Here is a 24862-nt window from a genome sequence, read left to right as displayed (position 1 = left end):
AGTTTTGTGATTAAATCAGTCGGGGAAACAGAAATATTACAAACGATCAGTAACTGAATACAAAACACTGCGGCATTAAACATCAAAAATATAAAGACGACCCTGGCTGCTATCTCCATAAAGATGATATCATACAGACAGTATAGACTCATAATAAATACACATTAAATCAGCGATGATGCCTTTATAACTACAACCCACATTTTTGTTTCCCAAAATAACTCTGTGGATGTCTGATTAACAAACCCTTCTTTCCCAATATTCTGGAATATTCACACCCTCAGTATCTAGCCAAAGCAGCAAAGCGTGCCCAAGACCCCCGGACACCAGTGTGAGACCGTTCAGTGCTGTCGTGTCTATATGTGTTTATATATATATATGTATATCTATATATATATATATAGGTGTGTCCAAGGTCGGCACGTCGGCCATACAGCTGTGTTTTAGGCAGATACCTAAAGCTGCTGCAAAGGTTCTCAGTGTTGGAAGAAGATCAGTAATTTAGAAACACGTGAAAGATTTGTATTCCATGTTCCATCCTTCCTTTAAACAGTCATCAGCCAAACAGCGTCCGTCCAAAAGCCCCCTAAGGGGTCACAGTGCGACTTTACAGGGGCAATTTTATAACCAAGTAAAATCTGTTCGTTTCTTGGTAAGTCTGTTCTTTAATGGACTTTATTATTATTCCAAGAGAGACGATACTGAACCTTAAGAGTTAAACAGAAAGCAAGGATATGGCAATCCTGAGTTTTATCAAATGATTAAATGCTTTGACGTTTTTGGTAGAACAGGTTCAGGTAAATCACACTTTGGTGCTGATTATATAAATTAAATCAGATTGCCTTTTCCAACAGTTTTGAAGCCGAGTCCCTTATTGAGCTGCATTTATGCCGGGGCCAGCGCACAGTGAATATCCTACCTAGATCAGTGTATAACCTAATAGTGTGATTATGATGTAATACTACGTTCGATGGGGGCCTGCATCTTCCCGACCCTGAATGTCCATGTCGCAGTATACAAGGAAAATTTAAAAAAAGTGCTCCCCATTCCAATCCACATCCTCGTAACTAGTGTCAAGTAATTTAGTGTTTCCCCGGATTAGTAATCCTGCCTCCCACCAGCTCATTATTAATGGAAAGAGTGAATGGCGTCTGTGCGTCCCTAGTGAGATCGTAGAACAGGGGTAGCCAACGGAGATCTCTCCAGCTGGTACAGAACCACATATACCAGCGTGTGCAGTGCATTATGGGAAATACAGTTAATATACATAACGGGCAGCTGCAGATACGCCATTTGCCAGCCATTGACCTAAAAAAACGCCAGTCCTGCCCCGATGTGATGTCAGAGCCGCTGATAGAAATGATGGGATTACGAGGTTCCGTGGCATCTGCAGAGCATCTCTTGCTCAGAAAGCTGTGCTGTTTTTTGTAACACACTCCATACAAACGAGCTTTTGAGTATTTCCAGCACATTAGACATGGTAGAAAAAATGTGAAAAAAAAATGAAAAAATTATAAACATTAAAAACAAAATAAAAATGACCACATTTATTCCCAGAGCGAGGCTACTTTTTCTCAGTTACCGTTATGTCCAAATTAGCTTTTCAGCAGGTACGTTATAGCCTGGAGTACGCACTGAGTGACATCACCCCTAAACCACACCTCCCTCATACATATATATATAACCATATAGCCAATATATATTATTCCAGTGTAAATTAACCACTTGTGTTACTGCAATAAATCAATAGGTATACAATCAGGAAGCACTGATTGTCAGGGATGAGTAACCTGTAAATAGGTTCCAACTCCCATCACTGCCAGCCAACTGCCGGGAAAGATTATTCAACCCTGGATTAAAGCACAGCGAGTGCCTGTCCCGCATCCTTACAAATGTCCCCGTGGTATGAATTTATAAAGACAATGAACGCTTTTGATCACAGTTCACTAAATGACCCCGTTAAATCCTAACAATATAGTACTAATTTAATGCGATCAGTAAAATATTGGTAACATTTTGGTTCCTGGCATCCCATGCATTTGCTTGCTGTAGAGGAGCCACCAAGAAAGCCATTAAAAGTCTTCTTTTGTGAAATGCATTACATGGTGTCCGTCAAGAATATAAGGCCAGTGTTTAAAACAAAGTCAAGCAGAACAAAAACAAATGTACAAAAATTAAAAAAAAATAATAAGAATAAAATAAAAATCTGTTTGGTGTCATTGGGCTTCTTCATGAGTGCAACCAGCTTACAGGAACCCAACAGCTCTCAGTTTCCAGGCCGTCAAGGGTTAATTTCAGTTCATTGTAAGCCGTTGTGAGGTCATCGTTTATTATGACTTTATCGAAGAGGTGGCCGTACTGACTTTCCATCACTTGTGCAGAGACGGCCATTTCTTCAAAGTCTTCTTCCTAGAAAAAAAAAGAAGCAGAGTAAAGTTTTTTACTGTATTTTATTACCGCATTTCCTGGGGACTGATAAGCGGCTTTTGGACGCGGTCTCCTCTGAATACGGTTTGGTGAGTATGACCCTGTATTCACGCGAAAAACAGCGGGAACGCACCAGCATGACCTCAGATCGTGAACATTGTGTCCCCCACTAGGGAATGTACTAACCTCATGCTGCGAGGAGGGCTGAACTGGCCCTGTCATGTGACTTCCAGTCGCCCATCACAAAGATTGTACATAGCGGCTCTAATACCTGTCCTCATGGGATTCCTTGACTTTTCATTAGTTATAGATTTAATTGAGTCACCTGCATTCAAGCAGGAATATCAACCAAAACATACTGGTAGCAAAAAACACCAATCGGCTGTCCTATTTATGGTCACATCAGGGCAGTATAGGAAGGAATCCGTTCCAGACTATGCCACTAGCGCACAGAACACAGCCACGACGCGGATGACCTTCCTGTAAGATTATTTTTCTCTAGTGCACCTTAGGCCCCTCTCAACAGTGAAGGATGTAGATGAGTGGGACAGCCTTCCATCAGAAGTGGTAAAGGCTAATACTGTAAAGGGGAAATAAACAAATGTGCAGACTAGATGGTTCTAATGGTTATTATTCTACACGTGTAAATGAATTGTACGATCTACATCTTAGTCTCTGTATTTTTAGTGAAACGCTCTGGTATAAATCCATTTAGCGGCGCGTATTATTGGTTAATTAAAACACTGGATTCCATTTTGTTATTTATACGTCACGCTGGCGCTGTACGCTCCCCGTGTGTTTCAGCGTGTCTGGGGGCCAGCGAGTCTCAGAACATAGCCTATTCTTTGATGCTCTTGAGCTCTTGCTGGGTTCCTGTGCCTCATTAGCACCGTCTCAATGCACCCCTGTCCACGTTAAAATCTCTCTCTCCTGTTTTAAACTCAATCTTAACTAAAATGTAAAAAAAAAATATAGAACACCAAACAAGACCACACGCTGATATTATGTATACGTCTTCTATGTCAGGGTATTTTTGTAAGCCAACACAAACGAGAAGACATTTCTGGCACGGCCCCTTGTTTATAAACAGCTAGGACCAATAAAAATATGATTTGCATGGACAAACCAGCGGTCAGAGAGGGTTATAAATCACTGCGGAGGATATGACTACAGATGGGAACTTTTACTGAAGCAAGACTGGATGTATTGAGCTCCTAATGTCAACGCTCACACTTTCCTATTGGTAGTATTTATCCAGGAGGAAAGGAAGTAAAAAGCACGCAACACAAATACATTAATATTTAACCTTAAAAAAATAAATTATTAGTGTCAAAATGAGTTATCACTCGGTAACGTCAAATTCCAACAAGCACGGAAGGGGAAAAATGGAATGCAGTTGACGCTGCGGCAACGTCAGTCAATGCAAGACAAAGAACCAGTTGAACGTCGTAGAATAAACCCAACCTAAGCTTTTATATTTATGGAGTGCCAAGTTTCTTTTGCTCCTGCTGAAACGCGTTTACCCTGAACCATAGTGCTTTTCATATCACCAATAAATGCAGAGAAACACACAGCACCGAGGGTTAAAACCTGCTTCACACTTGGTGGAATGGGACACATTGTCTTGATGCCTTCAAGTTGTTAAATGTTTTAAAGTCTTATTCATTGGTTACTGCCTTATTGTGAGTTGAAATTCATTTTCCACTCAATGATTTGACTATTATGACAAGCCAGCCCCAAAGAATTTCTCCTGAAAGAACCGGCCCCCTATACTGCAGAGCTCATGAGATGAAAGTCTATCTCGACGCGACTCGCTGCGAGTAGATCTTTCCAACGTCACGATTTATTCAACATCTTTCGCACATGTACACTTGCAGAAAATGGAATTTGTACAATGCTAGTTAAAGTAAGCGCTGAAATATAAATAATACATTATGTTTTTGAAAATAATCCTAAAAGCAATATTCTTACCGTGAAGACTTTTGAAGATCCTCTCTCGTCTTTGCTGGAGATGAGCTTTGCATTCTTCCTCGTCTCTCTCAGGCGCTCAATAGATGGCGGTTTAATAAATATAACGAACGGTTTAAATTCAGATGTCCGTAAGTGTTTTACGCTCTGCAAGGACAAGAAGGAAAAAAAAACGGAGAGAGAAAAAAAAAAAAATCAGATATCTGTCTGAGATTAAAATAAAAAAGACATTTAGTAATAGGAAACATATTACATTTTTCAAATATGTCATAGAATGCTAACATTTCCTTTAAAAACACTTACTGTATCTGCTAACCGAGCGCTGTTATTTCAATGGTTAGAAGGCTTTTATTTCCACCTCCTCTGCCAGTCCTGGAAAGTCTGATCAGCTTGGCAGCCGCGGCCCTTACCACAGCCAGTAGGCAGATTTTTGCCCAAAGCGTACACTCTGCTTTTTGCGTTTGGTGGCAATTATATTTTTACCAGACCTACATAAACACACGGATGGATATTTTCATTCCGTACTAAATCCAAAGTCAGTTTGTTCACAGTTAACCGCCGTTACTCTCTTTTAATAACAGCTATGCGGATGATGTCATTATCTGGACCCAAAGCGACATTAACAGCAGCAATGAAAATCCTGGAAATATTTTTTTTTTCCCTTCTCTCGAGGTGCTTAAAAAAAATTATGTTTCATCAAGTAGACATAGATGCGCCATTTTTACTGTAAGGTTTATTTAGCGAGAAGATCATATTTTCTTTTAATGGAAATTGTCCTTTCGGCTGGAATGCTCCCAATAGAGTTTTTTTTTTCTTTTTTGGGGAAAAGTAGGTCAAAAAGCATGGCCTCGTTTACTCCCGTCCCTTCATCATTCTAGTTCACACGGCTACCTCGGTCCCGAGCAGAACTAGCGCTCACCGCTGAATGAGGTGTGATTAAGGATTAGATGTGTCACAATATTTAGGAATCCAGAGCCACGAGTAATGCATCCTATAGCTGTGGTCTTCTTTAATGTTCTAACTCAAGAAACGTTTCCAGAAGACTCCTTGTGATTCAACGTGACGCATCGCAGCCTAATCTACAAAATAACCGATACATGCCACATCTGGCGTTAAACAACATCACTAAATACAGGCTCCGCTTTTTGGTCTACTTGCTGGGGAAACCTCAAGGAAAACCCTAGGACAGGGAAACATTCTGGAGTGTTGTATCAGATCCTTTTCCTGTTGTTTGTTACAGTAAAAACGGGTTGGACGGACATGCCAACCACAGCGAGTCACCTCAGGAGGTTCCCTCCTCACGTCATGAAAGAAATAATCAGATACAGCATGATTGTGGAAAAAAAAGTGTTAGTGGACCTTGATGGCTTTTTAAAAATGTAATTAAAATAAAGAAATAATATATATGCCTGTGAGAATATGTGACATGGCCAAATCCATAAAAGTGCACAAATGGGGTAAAAAGTGTACATGCTCAGTGCCGACTTAATGGTGATTGCAAAAAGGTGTCCACCACCTACACCAGTTAAAATGCCACGTACTCCTCAAATCAAAATACGATAGACCTTCATCCAGTAGGTATTACTGTGTTTTTAACAAGTAGTAACAGGCAGGGCCGGCCGAAGACTTAACGCCGCCTGGGGCGAAATATTAAACTTCGCCGACCCCATTATCTACTACCCCCCACGGGTACTTACCTTTAAACAGTCCTGCGGCGAGTCTCCCTGCTCTGCCACGGTGCCGGCTTGTAATGCTGAGCGCCGGAAATTGACGTCACTTCCGGCGCTCTGCATTACAAGCCGGCACCGGGACCGAACAGGGAGACTCGCCGCAGAGGAGAGAGAGAGAGAGGGGCGCCGAGCGGGTAAGCGAAAACCACTCGGTGCCCCTCTCTCTCTCCTCCGCTTCAAAAAACAAACAAAAAAAAAGCGCTTGGGGCGGCAAAGTGCCGCCCCTTCTAAAGTGCCGCCTGGGGCAATTGCCCCAGTCTGCCCCATTATAGGGCCGGCCCTGGTAACAGGAATTACATTGCAGACCTGGTTACACCAGAGTTACCTGCAGCAAATGATTAGTATACTGTAGGCATCAATAAAACAGGACGAGATATGAGAAACCTCGGGATTATTTAATTATTTCTTGTATGGAGAACCAAGGCCAAGTTTGGGGATTTGGACAGCGAGGACTATCAGAAACTGGAGAAATGATAAGAAAAATAAAGGTAGCTGGATTAGCTCAAGATTTAGTCTTTAGTTGGAGTTGATACATGTTATTGGATCAACATAGTAAAATATGTAAAGTTCCATAAGTTATGTGAACCGCTGAGGTCTCTTGATTTTCTAGAGAAAGGACTTCTGAGGTCCCAAAAACAACTTCATCAAAAAACTGGACAAAAAAAGTACTGTTTCACTTTCCATAGAAAGCAATTTGGCTGGCAAGTTATTTTGCACAGAATACAACTGAATTTTATAGCAGATAAGAACTATTCGGCCCAATCAGTTCTTGGTCTCATATTATATTCAGGATCAATACGGAAATAGTTTGAGATGTGATGTATGCCTCAACCATGTGTGTGTGTTGTAAGGTCTCAAGGACCTATTCCACCCCTTGATGTGGGAGTGCTAACCTTCTCTCCACTTCCAGCAGTATTTTTCTAAATGGTTCCAATAGGGCCATAACAATCCCTGTAGTTTGTACAAGACAAACATCTTAAAAACACCCAAAGGGAGACCTGGTTTAAACATTTTAAAAAATTACAAAAAAAAAACTGAAGGATATCTACAGATGGAATAATATGTATTTTCATCATTGCAATGCTATGTGGTAGCACCTTTCACACACAACACCATCCAGCAGCCCCTCTCCCACCTGCAAACACTATTGGGTAGAGTCTCTCCTCCCTACACAGATAAGGTGGTAGCCATTGTGTGAATTCCTGATCATACTGGGTGGGAAATACACAAAAGTCCAACTTTAGGGCATTTCAGTTTGAGCCCCACCCAACATCACCAAGTGTCAAGGCTTCTATATGTATATTTAATAAGTAAGAGGCTAGTAAGTTTGTACAAACTTACAGTATTAATCCCATTGAGAGGGCAGGTCTGTGGCATATACGGGGAGGCACAGGGTATGATTCTCTCTTTCTTACATTCCAGAATACAGCACAAGGCAGTGCCTGTTCTTAAGAAGCCCACGGTGGAATAGCGTAACGTTCAGCTTGTAGGTGAGCATTTTTTACAGCACTGTAAAGGGGACTCCAATGGAGTACAAAGGTCTGGATAATGATAATTTAGCCTTCAAATCTCTGTCCAACGTCTTTGGCAACTTCAACAGATACTGCTGAGTAAGTAAGACCGCTGTTACAAAAGGAGACCGACTCAAGCGGAGTCAGGTGGGCATCATAAAACTGAAGAATTGTGCTACGATAGCAATAAAAGGCTTAGTAAGACTAAATTAACAGCCTCCCAAGTGTGCTATTAGGAGGTAACTGTTTGAAAGCTTTATAAATAGAATAAGAGGATCAGCCTGGATCATGTGCGCAAGTTAAAAGTACAAAGTCCTGCTAGGTGGTCTTCCCTTCCCTATGAAGGTAAATCAGAGCTGCTAGATGCCACCGCATATAACATGAGCTGAACGGAATACAACTGTTTGTAGGCCACGTAACACAGGAAGGTAGCGCTAAAATTGTTCATATCTTTTAAGATGGCAGGACCTAAATGACATCTGCCAGAAAAGCAAGACGTTTTGCTTAGTTTTATTTGTTTTAAGTGTTTATTACTATGAACATGAAGTTATAATTGGACAGCCACGTGCAGGGGCGTAACTAGAAACCACCGAGTCCCGGTGCGAAAAATTGCAGCAGCCCCCCAACTTCAACGGCTAGTCTGTGACATCATTGCCCCCACACAACATATTCAAACACACTTACACATACTCACTAACACACACTCCATCTCACCCCACTTATACAAGTATACACGCTGGCTCTCACACACACACACAGAAACAAGTGCAAACACACGCTCTCTCACACACATACAAGTACAATCACACACACACAAGTACAATCGCACGCACGCACGCACGCACGTACAAACACACAACCCCTGTAGTAACGCCAGTGGCTGCGGCAACCTGGCAAATTTCAAGGACAATAGGGCTTGGTTGGCACTCCAAAAATCGGCAATTGAATTGGTAAGACTTTAAAGACTTCATGGGACATTTCAATTTCCCAGACAGCCCCATCAACAAAGAATGCATATTAAAGTTCATTTTAAACCCTTAAATAATAGTAAAAAAAAAAAAATATCTGGCATCAAAGGAAGCGCTTTCTGCACACGAGCATGAGGACGCTTCATTAGACCCCCTGGAACTACAGTATGAGCCAGAGATGGAGCTGCCTGGTTCGCACTATTAAGCTGGATATACGGAGGGGGCAGAGAAAGCGGGGAAAGCATAAAGGGGATTCTGAAGAATTCTTCCATATATCTGCAATAGGAAAAATGTTAATATAAAGGAGGGACTCAACCATCCAATATATAAATATATATTAAAGTTTACTGAATTAACCCGTGTGTGTTAAAAAGCCACGTCTCAAATTCCTTTGGTTAATTTCCTTTATAGAATGGCCAGATATATCAGACAATTATTGCAACTCACAAAAAATCTAAATATGGAAAAAAAAAAAAAAAAACACCATGTATCTGGTTCACCTAAAATCAGAAGTGTCTATTCTGCCCCAGAAGGACTTAAACGACCTGAAGAAGGACTCCTAACATCTGCTCCCCGCTGCTAGCTGCTGTCACTGGACGGAGGAATGTGGAAGAAAACAACTACCAGAAACGTCTGCAAAATGTAACGGAGGGGAACGATGTTCTGGATGGGTTTATTCATTCCAGTCTGAGTATACTCACCGTTATTTAGCAATCACAAGAAGAGCTTCTAGACTTAAAAAGCTCTGTCAAGTAAATATAGTGTATGAATCCCACTAAAACGTATCACCTGCCGCTAAAGTGCTGAAAAACATCCTTTATTACATTTCAAGATGAAAAAACAAAGTGTTCATTCCTTAAGTACTCTGGCGCTGATCAAACCGCGTGCCGTTCTCGCTGTACGACTTCAAAGCGGGACACAAAACCATAAAGCGTACGAAGACCTAGCAGCAACCTTACCAGGCGCTGGGATTCCTAAACTTGGCATTGTTTTCACCTGAATCCCTACATACCTTTGCATGCAAAAAGCCCATTAACTTAAAGGTGAAACCACGTTATCATATACATTAGTGTGTGCCCCTTTAATACCGTTAGTGGGACGTTTTCACATAGGGGCCCTGCAGTGTATAGGCTCTCCAACCAAGTGCTTACGTTACTTATATAAAAGTACCCCGTCTGGCTTTGGATCGTATTAAAACAGAGTAGGCGCACACTGCTAGATTTCAGAGACCCCACATTTAAGACACCGGTTAATTCACGCACACTCTGCTTGGAAAGCTATTTTTTTCACAATAATTGAAAGTATATATTTTTTTTTCAGTTTCTTCACTTCACATTACATAATACAGAGCTTCTGCTCAGATAATATATATATATTATATATAAGAAAGACCTGTATAAAACATACTTAATAATCTAATTTCTCGGAAATTATCCAAGGATGGCCCATTATAATGGCTAGTGAATTCAGGGAATTGAACCCACGAGTCTCAAGCAGACTCCCACTTTAGTGAATAAACCCAAAAGTGTACATTATTTTTATTATTATTTTTTTTTTAACAAATTACACATGCATTATACACAGGTTACAGTTTTGATCCAAGTTTGCTTCTTACGGCAAATGTTTGAGTTCTGTGTGGTTGAAATTCAGCATTTGCTTATTTATGTTACTCAAGCACCGATAGATGTGTAATTATTTGTTTGCAGTGTGTAATGTAGGTAAATTCTACTTACATGGGGCTGGACATCCAACAGACAGACTTTATTCTTTGCCAGGACAGACCGTATGGAGTCTATATTTGTGCCGTAATAATTGTTTTTATATTCGCCATATTCAATAAACCTTATAAGAATAAAAAAGAAAAGAAAAAAAAAAGGGGGAAAAAAAGGAAAAAAAGGAGACCGGTTAGGTTCAGAGTAAAAAGAAAACCCTGGGTAATCCTTTCATAAAGTTAAATTAGAAACAGAAGTATTTATATGCAACATGTTATCTTTAACATGTTTTAGAAAAGAAGTTCTGCCAAGTCCTTTAGCGTGTCATTTGGGCTTTTTTTTTTTATAAATCTTGTATTTTAAGTTTCAAAATCAGTAACACCTGCTAGTGTTACCGTTAACCAGCGCAGAGCAAATACTTCAGCCTCAGAGAACACTAATAATTTCCATCACCTCTGATCTAATGCTTTGTAATAAAACAGCGGAGAAGTTAAACAATTGGAACTACTGAAATTTCATTGCACGCTGAGGTTATATTTGGCTGGGTCTGCCAACGTCTAAAGCGGGAAACTTTCTACCTGTTGACAGAAAGAAGATGGTAGATTATCTTGCCGTAAAAGCTTATCTGAAGCTTAAAAACCAAAATAAGATAAGGCAAAATTTCTAACATCTGAGCTATAAAATTCTCTCCTTCCAACAAGCCTCACAAAAAGCCGCGTTTTTTTAATATTATTTATAAATGGGATTATGAATCAAACTGTGGATTTACCTCATTGAACCTTATTTCTAAAACCTCACATCGGAATAACAAAAATCTGACTGCCTTACTGATTTCGCACGCAGAACCTGATTTAAAGGGAGGGTATCGTATTTGCTCGATTATAAGACTATTTATAAAAAAGAAAAAGCCTGAATATAAGACTACCCTATAAGAAAAAAGTTTTATTAATAAATATTAATTCACAGGTAAACTATTTTTTCATATTTAATAAAAACTATGATTGAGAAAAATGCATTTCTTGTTCCTTTTATTTGCCAACCTGCCCCCCCCAGTTATGCACATCTGTCCAAGGCTTGCCACCTTGCCCCCCAGATATGCCTTATACCCACCTATGTGCCACTCACCTCCCCCAGACTTGTTCCCCCATGCTCCAGACTCCCTGGGGTCTAGTGGGGGCAGCCAGTAAACGTCTGTGCGATGTGTGTAGACAGCCTCCGCTTCTGCCCGGTCCTTGTATGACTGAGCACCGGAAGGTCATTGCAGCCCGTCATTGCAGCCCCGGCGGAAGTGCTGGGCAGCAGGGGAGGTTGTCTGCGCGCATCGCACTGACATTCACCGGCTGCCAGAGAGGCACAATGCTGCTCAGAAACGTCAGAGTGTATTTTAGATATCAAATGAGTATTAAAAACAGCATTTTCACCTCAGAATTATACCTGAATAGAAAATAATATACTGCAAATACTGTTGCCCATTTCAAAAAAATATAAGTAATTGTCAGATAAAAGACTGACTGTGATAGATTTTTAGAACAAGTGTGAATTTCCAACAGAAAACATTAAAAAATAAAATAAACAAAAAAAAAGCCCTATTATCCTTATAATAACAGTAGTGAGAGGGCAATGTGGAATGGAAAGGGTGAAAACGTGCTTGCCAATTTCTAAAATGAGCAAGCCACACGTAACACTAAGCGGTCAGTGGGATAAAAAGCCCCGCTTGCTGGTGTCCTGCTGGAAGCCGATCCGGACCTATGTTTGTGTTACACACAGTGAAACTCATCTGTGCCCCCGGTGTACGGCTGCCAGGGTCAACTTCCAGCTCTGGATATGTGCAATTAATCTGAAAAATAACACCGAACTAGCCCCCGGTCTGTATCCTTAACTACCTTTCCCCCTCCTGCGGGCAAAGATCTCCAGGCCTCCCTAAGAAGCGTCTAACAGTAGTGTATTTATATGGTGTGTGTAAACGCTGTATTAAACTAAGAAAACAATATTCATACAGACCCCAAATTTCTGGCAAGGGCCCCGGTGGATCACAAGCAGCCCTTACGGGGCCCGCTGCCCTCTTGGTATTCCTAACACTGCCGCTCCAGTCCGGGTGCTAACAGCTAAGCTGCGCCATGAAGGAAGCTGTTTGAGAAAACCTGGCAGCTTCGTTTCGGACTATTAAATTATCTGGCAAAAATAAGCATCGGGACCGCTTCCAAAACGTACTTGTTATTGTGTATGTCGGCCTCAAACAAGTGCTTAGAGATAAATATGTACTCCACGCCGTCGCATTCCTGGTTCCTCTTCCCTCTGGTGGTATCTGTGTATGGGTTAAATGAAGGGAAAAAAATATATTATTAAGTGATACATTTATGGCTCAAATAGATGATTTCAATCTCTAGCATCCTAGTCTGCAAAGGCATGAAAGGAATTGTAGAATAGAAACTGATATAGGGGATATTTTTACCCCCCCCCCACACACACATACACACACCATGTTCCTATTTTGGACCCATATCCCTTAGTCTATTTTTTCCTCCCCTAATATCCCATTTTTTCAATGAGCTCGAAATGCTTGCGGGGTATGAGAGAATCACAGTGTTCTTTACAGCCATAAAAGCCACAATGTGTATAGAAACAGAAGAAACTGGGTTTTGTATAGTTATTCTGCAAATACGTTATTATTCTACATGTATTAATCAGTTACACAAGATTAAGGAAAAGGTTACATAGTTCAATAAGAAGTGTCTTTTTAAAATGTTTTCATAAAAAATTATCTTACGTATATGAATGGTTTTTGGAAGATGGCCCGACATGAATGATCTATACTTTATTTAGGTAGATACACTAAATGTCAAAGCGGGCAATATCGATTGAAGAAAGACAGCAAAAAATAAAAAAATTTCTCTGGTCCTATGGTGTAAAAAAAGTCCTGTTCCTTAAGGGGTTAAAATACTCACAATGCATTTTATTATGCATTCTTTATTAGTGACTGTCCCTTTAAGTGTAAACCAAATGAATCAGAGCCAATGTACAAAGACTTTACAACCGGATTAATATACAACCTTATATCTATGATGTCACCAACAACCGATGACAAAATGCTTTACACTGTAAACGGCGGCTTCTGTCCTCATTATTCGCTTAATGGGTTTTATACGACTGCAAAAGCTGCTCAGGAATTAGAACATCTGAAAGTATAGTTTTGGAAAAAAAAACAAATACTGTTTCTAAAATCTCATTTAATTCTGTTTTTGTCATAAAGAGTAGTTTTTCCATCTCTCATCCAGCGCTCTCGCCTACTGCCTGCGCATGCTGCCTAATTGACAGCAGAGGCCGAAATCCCGACGGGATAACATATGTTAACCTGCGTTAAACCTTTAACCTCCCGCGGCACTCAGAAAGGTTAAAATCCCTCGGAGAAAATCATCTTTATAAAAGCGTCTCGGGCAGAACATTTTAACACGTGTAAGGATGATGGAAGTGGAATCAGCGCAGACTGTTAAAGATGTCCGTGTCCGTCAGACAGCTCACTAAAGGGATTTGGTGTCAAACATACACTTTCTGACAGAACGGGGTATTTTTGTTCTTTCCTTACGGTGTCAGCCTCTACGTTTAAATTGAAGTCAGTCTGAGGATGTGTGACCGTTACCTTCTAATTACAAAACCAGAAGTTCCGTATCCAGAAAAGACGGCTGGAACGCGGCGATAACGTTATGTCATTATTATTTTTCTTAGTCATGTAATTCGGTTGTATTCTTAATTACTTCATTCTGAGTTAGTCTTTGACAAAAACACACAAAATCGTTTATTTTGGGGGGAAAAAGTTGCAGTTAGAAGATCAGCGACCCGGCTGAAAGGAAGCGAGGGTACGTATGGTGTCAGAATTCTTTGGAGAAATGTATTGCCATTTATTTTTTCTCTCTCTTAAGGATAAGGTTTCCCGGCCCTAAATCCTTTAAACACATCCTGTGATCTCAGCATGGCTCATCCTCGCTGCAAAACTTCTTCTGCTACAAACAAGCTTTCCATTATGGGGATTATGAATACAGGCCGCCTGTTTGAGCCACGATGGGGTGATATTTCGTTTACAGAACACGGATGATATCCCGGTCATTTGGTACGCATGACACTAACAGCATGTTCTCACGAGGTACATACAGGCTCTTGTTTTAAACTTTGAGATTTTACATCAAACTTCTGGAAAACAAACTTTTATAGTCCGGATCTATAATAAATACAACAGTGCTGGGAGTTTCGATATTCGGCCAACATAAATTAAAATTATTGTATTTTATTAATAGAGGACCAGCAGATTCTATGGCGCTATTACCATAAGAGATGATACAAAATCAACATAAGCATTTAAATCAACTATATATACAATAAGACATTTTTATACAGAAGGAGAAGCTCGCTATCAAGATTAAGATCGGTTAAATTTCTGCTCCAAGTCGATTAACCGGGGACAGCACTTTAGTAAGAACACTATGGGATCTGCTGACGCTCCATTAAAATAATAATAATAATAATAATAACGTAAAAACATTGATAAAGACTCTGTGAATTGTGCAGACTCGGAGTCACTTGCAGACCGCGCTCATATTTATGTAAATGATCGGTGGATAAACTGTATCCATTTCCGGGCACTCGCCAGCGTGAGGACTTTACAGTAACGTCTGTCCCAGAGGAGGAAGAACGGATATTTAAATATAAGTGAAAACATGAAAGCAGCTGTCCAACGTACAGGATGAAAAGTAATGATCAACGTATGGGGAAAACGTATTCATCTAAAGGGAAATTAAGTTAACGTCCCATGTCGAGAGCCATAAATATCGTACTCAGCAGATATAACAGTAGATTATATGGGGTCATGCCTATAAGTTTTGTACAGATGTGGCCCTGATGGACGGCTATATTTCTAATTAATTAAGGAAATAGAAATATAAACAGCACTGAAAATGTATGGTTTAAATCATTTTACTAAGAGTGTATTTAATAGTACACCACAGGGCTTGATGTTTGTAAGATTATGTTATATATTATATATTAGTGGCTTATGTTCGGGATCCATGGTGCTTCGTGAGATGAGGAAGACGCCAGCACTCACTGATCATTGCTTTTCGATTATTCATCCAAACTTATGGCAATACGAGGCAGACAGGGGGCTAACACACATTGCCTTACTGATTCGCGGTCGGAATACTGTTTGATGGCACCGTCAGAAGTGTGGGGGACAGTGGACTTGCCAGACTGCATTTGCTTATGTTCGGGATAGCCTTAAGCTTATCTCGTGCAGGCTTCAACTCACTAACTATTAATCTCTACCACTTCAGCTGGAAAGCTGTTTCAATTACTCAACACCATTCCATTGATCAAATACTTCTTCCTATACATCTAGATAACATTATATCCATTTTGTCTAAATATTCTTGCAATATTCAATCCCTTGATCTTTACGGAGGGTGCAGTGCAAAAAAGCTGGGAGACAATTTGTTGATTATCCTTCCCAACGAATACCTGATTTTAGAAATACTTTTTTCTTTTTTTTTTTTTTAAATAAACTTCACTTGCTTTTTCACATTTCTGTCACGGAAACAGCAAGTTAAATGACTAAAAGTAGGTAAATTACAGAAAACAAAAAGGGAATATGATTTTGGTTTTGCCATCATCGCACATAATAGTCTCCAAATATTCCCTAGAAAGCACCAGTGTTATTAAACATGAGTTTGAGTCTGGATTGTCTGGAAAGGTCTTTTTAAATCATTGCGCGCCTTCCGGATTGCCTACTCCAGAGGATATTAAAAACACCCCAATTCGGAAAACCGTTATCAAAACCTTTTAATGCAACAGCTGTGTCTGGGAAAAAAAAGGATACTCACATTTATGGCAGTCACTTCCTTAAAAGCAACAGTTTAATTGTTGAACAAACCTTTTTACAGTGTGTTAAATGATTGCTTTATTTGTTTTTTCTACAATGTAACACTCTAGAAATATCGATTCGGTGTCGGGCCCCTGAGAATTGTTAAAGTGGCTTTGTCAGTTTCATTGATGATCATCTGGCAGATGGAGACATCCACAGAAAACGAAGACAGGATGTTTGTAGGCAGAAGGAAAGAGCTGTCTGTCCGACAAGCACGCAATGCGGCCTGATCGTCACAAAGCTTTACTCGCTGCACAGTAAATTTCAGCCAGTTTATGAAAGCAGAGAAAACACAGACATTGCTAGCAGTAGATTATAAGACTTTTAGTTCAAGAAGTACGTGTGAGCAAACAATGGTCTAGATATTGTTGTTTATTATAAAAGTAGACATTTTTTCGGTTCGTTTTGGGCCCATTCGATTTGGCAAAAAATTTGGGGGCATTTTAAATTCAGGAAAGAAATTTGTTGCCCAGTGCCCACACTCACTCTCTCTCTCGCTCTCTAAATGTTTCCCTACGTTCTACTTCCGCACGTTCTTCCTTCTCCCTTCTATCTTCAATCCTTAATCTTGTATCTAATTTCTTTGTCCGCATTTCAACTAACATAACCCGGCTACTTCCGCCAAAATGGTGGCGCTGCGGTGCCATACTCCCCAATCCTCCAATTGAGGGAGAGGATGCTCCACTACATAGTCCTAACGTGAACTGAGGGCAATATGGAGGCACTTGCAGTGAAGTCATCTCCCCTGATTGGAGGATTGGGAAAGGACGTCACCACAAGCACCACCATATAACCATCGTTTGTCGCTTCCATGATTGGAGGATCGGGGAGGACGGCACCGCAGTGGCGCCATTTTGGTGGATGTTACCTGGTCAGAACATGTCTCACACTGGCCTTTTTCGTACATCCCAAAGGTCCATGTGAGTAAAGAGCAGAAAAGTGAATGAGTTAATTACAATATAAAATGACTCCTACCCCCAAAAACGAAGATGATTCCCCTGGCATCTGCTAATTGCTAAAATGTTCCACGTATGATTGTTTTCTGGCCAGTTACTGGTTCGGTATCTCACTCAAGGGAGAGTCTACGGAAATTGGAGTCGATTTTTTTCTAAGCCAAAATCAGTCACACGCGCTCCCTCAAACATAAGTACTAACCTATGCTTGACCACATAATGTCCTCATTTCACATCACCTCAAGTTACAGATATTTATCATTTTAAACCTGACTCAAATTACATCATTGCAGACCTGGACTTAATTTGCTTCTCATTATTATGGTTTTTGACCACTATAAGTAGTGCTGCACGTTTTATTTACCCAACCTAATTTACAAAACCTTTCCTGCATTATCTATACACATAATTGTGGATTTTAGGGCTGTAGAACATTGTGATGCACTCAGAACATTCTAGAAAATAGGGACATCACGGGAGAAATGCTAACTGAGGCCGATAGAGGGAGAACACCCACACACATGCTTTTCCACCCTTGCACAGAGTCACATAAAGCTGTGACCTCATACACCCGCGTCGACATGGGCAATGACACATCTTTCACCAATAATAACAAAGTAAATACCAGCAACAGCCAGCATGACCTTATTTTAATCTGCAGTATTGTGGGACAAGTACAAAATTATTACGAATGTCCCCCTCAGCCACCCTTAGGGAGTCATGGTCCAAATTATAATCAACAAGTCATCCTGCCAGATCCAGGTCTCACACATGCGCTATAACCACAGCCATAATACCTGCAGATTAAGTACTCACGTGGCACGGTCACTCCATAGTGCTGACTATCGCTGATTAACACCTTCCTCTTCAGTTCATTTATGCCAACTCCTACAGGACCTGCAAACAACATAATATTTGAGAACATTCAAAGCTAGGAAAGAAGGTAAAGTCCAGAGGGAGGAGAAGAAAAATGAGTTATGAATGAAAATTTAGAACATTTTTTATTTAATTTTTTTCATCTCACATCAGGAGCCTTAAGCCTCTTCCTTTCCCGCATTTCTGGGAGGAATTCAGAAATTCAACAGAACTAGGAGTACAGTTTCTGATTCTGCGTTCAGTTACAAAAATTTTACATTTTGGGGTCATGTGGAAAAGGGCTATCTGTGAATGGTGTTCATTTTCATCATAGCAAAATAAACTTATACACTGGGAAGGTCCATGGCATAAAAAAATAGAAAAACAATATTTTCATAGGAAATCCCGCTGTTCTATTTTCCCAGGAACTTTATATATATATAAAATCTACAAATCTTTCTTTCACTATTTTTTTTTTTTATTATGGCACAATGTAGGAAGAAACAGATTTTTCTAATCAATTTTAGAAGCTATGGTACTATTAAAATTCTATTTTGGTCCTGTATCCAGTCTGTGGGATCCTGCACTGGGCAGCAGTTTGCAGCCTCCCTGCCCGGTCCAAAAACATTTCAGATTTAGATTTTTGCAATTATTTGCTTTACAAAAATCCGGGGAACACCTTGCCATTTCTAATCAAATACAACCGAGCACAGAAGTTCTTCATTTTCAAACACATTTCCAAAAGACATTAACTGCACAGTGGAAAAAAATAATATCTTACCATATATCTGCTAACACTGGGGGCTATTTAATGAAAAATGCCTGCTGTGTGTGTATATATATATATATAATATATATATATAATATATAGATATATATATATATTATATACCGTATTGGCTCGGATATAGGCCACCCCCGTATAAAGGCCGCACCCTAAAAGTTTGGTGCTTTTTTAAAGAAAAAGTTTTTTTCTTTAAAAAAGCACCAAAAAACATGCTGCCACTCTGTCCCCCCCCCGAGATATGCTGCCACTCTGTCCTCCCCCTCCGAGATATGCTGCCACTCTGTCCTCTCCCCCTCCCCGAGATATGCTGCCACTCTGTCCTCCCCCCCTTGAGATACGCTGCCACTCTGTCCTCCCCCCCCCCCGACTTACCAGAGCAGACTCCCGGGTGTCTTACGGGGCCAGAGGGGGACATCTATGCACATCGTGTATACAACTCCCGGTGCCGGCACTCAGCGGAAGTGCCGGCACCGGAAGTTGTATACGCGTATTGCGTAGATGTCTTCCGCCGGCCCTGCAAGACACCCGGGAGTCTGCCCTGGTAAGTTGGAGGGGTTAGAATGCATTGTGTGCACGTTCACCGGCAACGGCGCATCGCCGCTGCCGGTGAACGTCCGTGCGATGCGCTTAGACAACCTCCCGTGCCGGTACTCCCCCCCGTGGAAAGTGCCGGCAGGGGAGGCTGTCTGAGCGTATCAGACAGTAGGATGCAGGTCCCCTGCACCGCTGCGGGGGATCTGTATCCTAACCCCGCTGCCTGCCCGGCGCCCGGGACTGCATGACCCCGAATATAGGCCGCACCCCCACTTTAAAGACTTAAAGTGGGGGAAAAAAGTGCGGCCTATATTCGGGCCAATACGGTATATATTATATATATATACATACCTGGGTTACATATGCAAAAACATGGCACTCTACAATTAGCACTCCCATTAATTACCATATTAATTTTGCCTTATGTTTACAGTTAAAGTAACAGTCAATCTAATATATATATAAAGTATATCTATAATTTTACTTCACTGAGAGGGTGGTAGATAAGTGGAACAGCCACTTAGGAGAAGTGGTAGAGGCTAACACAGTGAGGGAATTTAAACATGTCTGGGATAGGCAGAATAACGGCCCAATGGCTCATCTGCCGTCACATTCTATGTTTAATATACATTTACTAAAAGTAAGATCTTTCTCGGTCTCTAATCTTCCCACTAGCTATCAAAGCAGATTACCGTACTTTAAGATTTAGTTTTGTTTTTCTTGGGCATCTTAAAGTATTATTGACCACCCGGTTACAGGAATCTCTACTGCCCCTCGCACATGGAATTTACACAAACATCACATGTAAGGAAGCACACACCGATCAGCCATAACATTCTGAGCACTGACAGATGAAGTGAATAACACTGATAATCGTATTATCATGGCACCTGTCAGTGGGTGGGATATTAGGCAGCAAGTGAACATTTCGTCCTCAAAGTTGATGTGTTTGAAGCAGGAAAAACGGTGTAAAGATCTGAGCGACCTTGCCAAATAGACGAACTACTGCAGCTACGAGCTAGAGAAAAGTTAATGCTGTTTCTGATATAAAGGTGTCAGAACACACAGTGCAGTTTGTTGTGTATGGGGCTGCGTAGCTGCAGACCAGTCAGGGTGCCCATGCTGACTCCTGTTGGCTGCCAAAAGCGCCTACAATGGACACGTGAGCATAAGAACTGGACCACGGAGCAATGGAAGAAGGTGGCCGGTCTGATGAATCACATTTTCTTTTACATCACGTGGATGGCCGGGTACGTATGCACAATGAATCTGAGGGTTACTGTAACTCAGAATAGCTGGACTCACAATTTGCAATCATTCAACGTGTCTAACCCTCATTTTACTCATACTACACAACTGTCCCTATTTTCCTAATCTTCTGATTGTCTGAAGGAGATCAGGGAAGGAGAGAGTGAGAGTGATTTGGGAACCAAAGAGGGACAGGCACTCTTAAATCAAGGCAACTGGAGCTGTACGTTTTAACCCATAATCAGTATAGAAAATGATTATATTATCGACACAGACATCTAAAGCCACCCTGCCTTGGTGATTATTATTAGTGAAGCTTGTGTGATATTGGGACGTCACAAGCTCTCCCGCTCGCTCTCCCCCTTGAGAGATTTAAAGGACAATGCATGATATTGTGTTATATAAGAACACGTGAAACTGTCCACAAAGAAATCGCACACCATTCGCTGAACCTCAAAATAACACATTATTTTAAGCCTCCTTTACGATACCACATAACATTCCCAATACAAAACTCCTTCAGTGCCATTACCCGCAGCACTGAGGTCTATTAAAAGTTACGTTTGGCAAAACTCTTAGTGATTAATCATATTTCCTAAAGACTATAACTTGCTACAATGGAATAATCCACTGCAACAAGTTAAAATGGCCAAAACAAACTCCCGCTAGTGTTCCTTTTCATCATGAATTAAACGGGATTGTTATTGGGATCTCAGATGCAGCTAGATCTCTGCTCGCAAACCAACAATGACTTCATTTTACATGCATTTATTATTATTTGCAAAGAGTTTGGACACTTAGCAGCTGCTGCTGGTTACAGATATTTAAACGGCTATGGGTAGTTATCCTCCTTATTTGAACAAGAGGTCATAAGGTAAAACCGGAAGTCATAGGCTTAGATATAAGGAAAGGAGGTTCTAGCTTAACAAGTGGGTGGTAGATAAGTGGAACAGCATCCAGGCAGAAGTGTGATAGACATAAAGCTATCCTATATCGAAGACAAGACCAAGGACTAATTAAGGTCTGAGTCTCTACATCAGGAAAAACTCTAGGTTTCTATCCCATAAAGGCCACAGTATATTTTTGACTTGGTTTAACAATTAGCCACGTGATCACATTACGCTATTTTTATTTACCCGTTGAAATGTAAAGTAGCTGGTGTCACAGACTGTAAGAGGCATGGTCCGGTTACCCTTATTACTAGGTAAAAATACATTAAATTACAGCTATGAACACTCAGATTAAGGTTCAAATTTTGGATGAAATGAACTTGAATACGCATGCGCCACAATCCAGTGCTGCGGACACGGCAATACATGCAGTAAGGTCACGTGTGCGGACAGGTTGCGTTGGAAATTGGCTTCGGTTCGAAAAAACACTTCTTTTCAGTGGCTTGTAAAGTGGTTTTGCAACACGGGAAGGTGCTTAATGGTATAAAAGCTAATTAGCACACGGAGACTTGAATTCGTTTTTCCTGCTGCTCAGAAGAATGGCTCATAAAAATGATGACATACCGGCAGCGTTAGGTTTCACACGTTGCTGGAAACGGAGTCTGAATGCAGTGTGTGGGTTGTAATAATTTCCCTTTAACTCCTGAATCCTGGTTGGGAAGCAGCCCTCTATGCCACTATTCCAGCTAACGTGGAACAAGTTACGGTGTCAATTTAAAACAAAGTGAGAGACGTGTTTTGGCTGAGAAAAAAGAAATTGCAACCAAATGAGATATTGTAAAGATTCCCTGAAAAACACAAGGCCTGGGCTTAGCACCTCTCGGCTGTGCTAGCCAACAATTTGTAAGAGGCATCTGCTATGTGTGCTAAAATAAAGGAACTAATTCAAACAAAAGAAATTAACAAGGAGCATGTCTCCATTCACACTACTCATCAACCCATGTAACACCTACGCAATGTAACTGCTATGTTACAGCGTGATTGTTATATGTCTTCTACAGGAATCCTGAATCTCTCGCGATGAGGTATCCAAACCTGGGTTTTTAACCCATGATCTACATTAGCGCTTGGGGTGAATTTCCTGGGAAGACTGGCAATTGTCTTGAAAGTTTTCCACTTTTGCATTATCTTTTTCACTGTAGAATGATGGACCGGATTGGAAGTGGCCTTAGAACCATTCCCAGATTGATGGGCAGCAACAATTGCTCCTCTAAGATCATTACTGATGTCTTTTGTCCTTGACACACCTGAATGATCCAGACCAGCAAACTGCTAAAACTTAGGCTTTTTTTTTTCTTTTTAAAGAGGTGATCACACTTGATGATGATCATTTGATCAAGGGCATTTTAATTCCTATGAAAGCAGTAGTTTTTTTGTTGTTGTTTTTTTTGTTTTTTTTTTCACATGGCTTCTCCATTTTGGCTTTATTTCTGTTAAATCATAACTCCGTGTTATATGTTATGTGTTGTTGTTGATCTGAGGTTATGTTTACCTATTTTTCTAGAGCTGCTAAGGAACAGATGCATTTACCTAGAATAGTTCTATTATGGACTGTGCCACAGGCTTTTACCCCCTGTGTTGCCACCTGATACTCTAAAAATAATAACTTAGTTTGAAACTTCATTTTCTAGTCTATATTGTACTGTGAATTTAATAGAGGTGCTAATACATAGCAAGTAACCCCAGAAAAAATAAATACTCTGCATATATTTGCAATCTAAGACTCCTAGATAATGTTATCATACTTCAGCGGCTGCTTGGAAACCAACTGAACTGCGGGACCTGAATCTGAAGACAGACTGGAAAGGCCTTTCTTAGCACGACAAGCCTTGGCCATATGTGCAAAAAATAAACAAACAAATGTAGTTGTGATGCTTAAGTTGTTGCTTTAGCTCCTGGGCAACTCATCATTATTGATGGAACTATGGATTGCCATCTCCCATAAAGAGACATGTAGATCCTTACTAGTGATCTCTGGCAACATTGGAAAAAACAGTTGGCGGAGAGCTCTGGGCTAGGAGATGTTTGTGTCTTCATAGTAGATCGTGTCTCTATCTAAACAATAAAATCGGTTTCAGATTTATTGTAACAAGATTCTAAGTAGAATTGGGCAGCAAAAGAAGGAGCTAACATTTCCCAAACTGAGAGGCTCTCAGCCCACTGATCCACAGCTAATAGCTCTGTTTAAACTTCATAAGAGCTGTTGAAATTGTGGAGTATTTCTTCAGCTGTGGTGGTTTCATAATAAACGACTGGGCTCCCTCTCTGTACAAGCCGCAGGAAACACTTCAACTAAAGACGAGTCGTTTTAAGTGGCCGAACACTTTAGAATAAACACTTTGGATAAAACAAACCTAGTATTCACCAATTTTAATTTTCTTAAAGGTATGCTTTTACTTTTACGCGAAGTAATTGAAATGATATGAAAACAGATCCTGCTTAATATAAACACAGCTATAGCCTGTGTATTAAGAAGCTGAATCCAGCGAGCAAGAATTTAGCACGTATGGTTTAAATCCCATTCTTCTCGCTTAAAGCTGCCCTTAACCTCCTCCATGGTCCAGTGGGAGAACTGTGCCTAAGAACTTCACACTCCTAACCTTTCTGCTAAATACATAATTCCTCGTGCATAATTCCATCGCAGGATATACAATACCTGACTTATTTCGATACAGGAACCAAAGGAAAGAAAAAAAGATCAGTATTATTTATTCAGGAGTACAGATATAACAATAATTAGCTCAATTTACAGCACAAACACACAATCTTCTTAAAAGCATTTTCCTTTTTCCCTTAAACAAATATGAACAGGACATTCTAGTTCAAATCTTTAAAGCTTACATCTTCTTGTTTTAAGATGAAGAATCTAAGCTTCCTCTCTGCATTCTTTGGTGAAACAATGTAATTTTAGAGAGAAGATGGGAAGGAGAGCTTAAAAGTGAAAATGAAAAAGGCCATACCAGTCTTCAAAGAAAAACACATCTCCTGCGGTGTTTAGGAGCTGAGAGATTATTCGGGTGGAAAGCACTTGGTACATCTACCTTAGGCTAGTGAAGATAGCAAAGAAGTGTAAAGAGAGGTAAGAAATACACAAGGTGAAGAAGACTGATGTGTCCAAGAAAGGACAGGAGGAAGACGACCTAAGTAAGTATTCTGCTAGTATTTGAGTTTAAAAAATATTAAGTAAATGTACAGCTTGAATATTGACACAACCTGGAGACCTGAAATAAGTTGGCACCCATTTCATGAACTCGATGAGCCTCATCAGACCCAGGTTAAGGGGGAGTCATCCCACCAACTTTAACATGTTG

The 24862-nt window shown here is 40.5% G+C and overlaps 1 protein-coding gene and 1 pseudogene across 1 annotated transcript in view; both read right to left on the bottom strand.

Moving 5' to 3' along the window:
• Positions 1–2125: 2125 nt before the first annotated feature.
• The window catches only part of MPP7 (MAGUK p55 scaffold protein 7), a 143174-nt gene continuing 120437 nt past the window's right edge, over positions 2126–24862 (bottom strand). Inside the window, exons 14-18 of the mRNA XM_053466014.1 lie at positions 17994–18074; positions 12528–12621; positions 10338–10446; positions 4399–4542; positions 2126–2409 (exon numbers count right to left, since the gene is read on the bottom strand). Coding sequence (XP_053321989.1) covers positions 2230–2409; positions 4399–4542; positions 10338–10446; positions 12528–12621; positions 17994–18074 — 608 coding nt within the window. The 3' untranslated portion in view covers positions 2126–2229. The remainder of the gene's footprint in view (positions 2410–4398; positions 4543–10337; positions 10447–12527; positions 12622–17993; positions 18075–24862) is intronic.
• Positions 6921–7038, bottom strand: LOC128498567 (uncharacterized; annotated as a pseudogene).

This window comes from Spea bombifrons, chromosome 5, assembly GCF_027358695.1.
Source record: "Spea bombifrons isolate aSpeBom1 chromosome 5, aSpeBom1.2.pri, whole genome shotgun sequence".
Taxonomy (NCBI): Eukaryota; Metazoa; Chordata; class Amphibia; order Anura; family Pelobatidae; genus Spea; species Spea bombifrons.
Note: the sequence above shows the minus strand (reverse complement) of the source record. Positions and strands in the feature narration are given on the sequence as shown.